Here is a 1699-nt window from a genome sequence, read left to right as displayed (position 1 = left end):
CCTCACACCCAGGTACAGAAGCCATGCCAGTGTAAATGAGGACCACCTCTATGTCATGGGGCTAGCCTTACACCTGTGTACAGAAGCCATGCCAGTGTAAATGAGGACCACCTCTATGTCATGGGGCTAGCCTTACACCTGTGTACAGAAGCCATGCCAGTGTAAACGAGGTCCACCTCTATGTCATGGGGCTAGCCTCACACCTGTGTACAGAAGCCATGCCAGTGTAAACGAGGTCCACCTCTATGTCATGGGGCTAGCCTCACACCCGGGTACAGAAGCCATGCCATGGTAAATGAGGGCCACCTCGATGCCCAGTATGGAAGTTCATCCATACACATGAAGAGCGAAGCTTAGAGTTCCCAAAGATGATGATCAAGGACTGAGATGTAGGATAGATCAACACAACAACCAAGAACATAAGTTCCCATAGGTTGTCCACAGACAATGAAGATGTCAGGAGACAGACTTCAGAGAGGTAGAAGACCGCGTAGAGGACAGCGAGGTAAATCATGATCCGGGCAGCTCGAATGTGGGCGTCCAGCCGGGGAATACTGAAGCCGGCCTTGTTCTTCCTCATACTCCAGGTATGTGTGAACAGGGAGGACAGTGTGAGGATCGTGCAGAGGACCGTCAGCACAAATGGCAAACAGCAGCCTACGACTATAGTCAGAACTTTATAGGGCGGACTCAGTACGATGGTCACATTATTCATTAATAAACTAGTGGAGAAATTAGAATTCTTATTGGATGGAACCACTTCAATGCACCAAACAGAGAGAACGCTGAGGCCAAAAGATCCCACGGAGGCCAAAAGGAGGAACCTGGGGATGACCTGAGAGATGTTGGTCTTCAGCCGGATGAGGAGGCGATGGGTAAAGGTGACGATCCTGAGACAATAGAAGAGGCAGAGTCCGGCCGTGATCCAGAAGCTGAAGTAAAACTGAAATATCAGGAAAACCGACAAGGTGGAATAAGTGTTCTGATACTGAACCATCTCCGGGAAAACAATGTACAGGAAGGTAGCGATATTCATGTCGCACTGAAGACAAATGTTATTCATGGCCATGAGGACCAAGATCTTATCGCACAGGCTCAGCCGGTTCCCCCTTCTCCAGTCCAGGACGTTCTGGATTATAATGTGGGAGTTAAAGAAAACCCCAACAACACATTCAACCACAGCAAAGATGAAGCCGAAGCCCTGGAAAAAGGTTTTCATTATGTCCCAGCACAAGCCTGCAGTGTCCTCAGCCCCAGATGGATCTGACGTTGAGTGAAGTCAAGATCTGGAGTTTTCACTGATGGAGATTAATGACCTGGTTGTCATGCAAATATCTCAGAAGCTTTAGTCTCAGTCCTCATGCAAAGGGTCTGATAATATCACGATCATAGCCTGGTATATAGGACTACAAGGACTTCTCATAGGGAACTATAGAGGTATACAAATCAGTAAGGATGGGGGATGGGGGTGCGTATAAGATGGCGGTGAGATGACTCCACCATTACTGCTCATTATGAGGTATAGAAATCAGTAAGGATGGAGGGATGGGGGGTGCATATAAGATGGCGGGGAGATGACTCCACCATTACTGCTCATTATGAGGTATAGAAATCAGTAAGGATGGGGGGATGGGGGGGTGCGTATAAGATGGCGGTGAGATGACGCCACCATTACTGCTCATTATGAGGTATAGAAATC

The 1699-nt window shown here is 48.2% G+C and overlaps 1 protein-coding gene across 1 annotated transcript; it reads right to left on the bottom strand.

Moving 5' to 3' along the window:
* Nucleotides 1-262: 262 nt before the first annotated feature.
* On the bottom strand, nt 263-1219 carry LOC130285417 (taste receptor type 2 member 40-like). The gene has a single exon (XM_056536779.1). The coding sequence runs from the start codon at nt 1217-1219 to the stop codon at nt 263-265; it is 957 nt and encodes a 318-aa protein (XP_056392754.1).
* Between the last annotated feature and the right edge of the window lie 480 nt (nt 1220-1699).

Source organism: Hyla sarda, chromosome 8 (assembly GCF_029499605.1).
Source record: "Hyla sarda isolate aHylSar1 chromosome 8, aHylSar1.hap1, whole genome shotgun sequence".
Classification (NCBI taxonomy): Eukaryota; Metazoa; Chordata; class Amphibia; order Anura; family Hylidae; genus Hyla; species Hyla sarda.
The sequence above is the reverse complement of the archived record's forward strand: the minus strand, read 5'-3'. Positions and strand labels throughout refer to the sequence as shown.

Bases quoted from the DNA above. Each gene is read 5' to 3' on its own strand.
- LOC130285417 (XM_056536779.1), bottom strand. From the start codon at position 1,219: ATGAAAACCTTTTTCCAGGGCTTCGGCTTCATCTTTGCTGTGGTTGAA.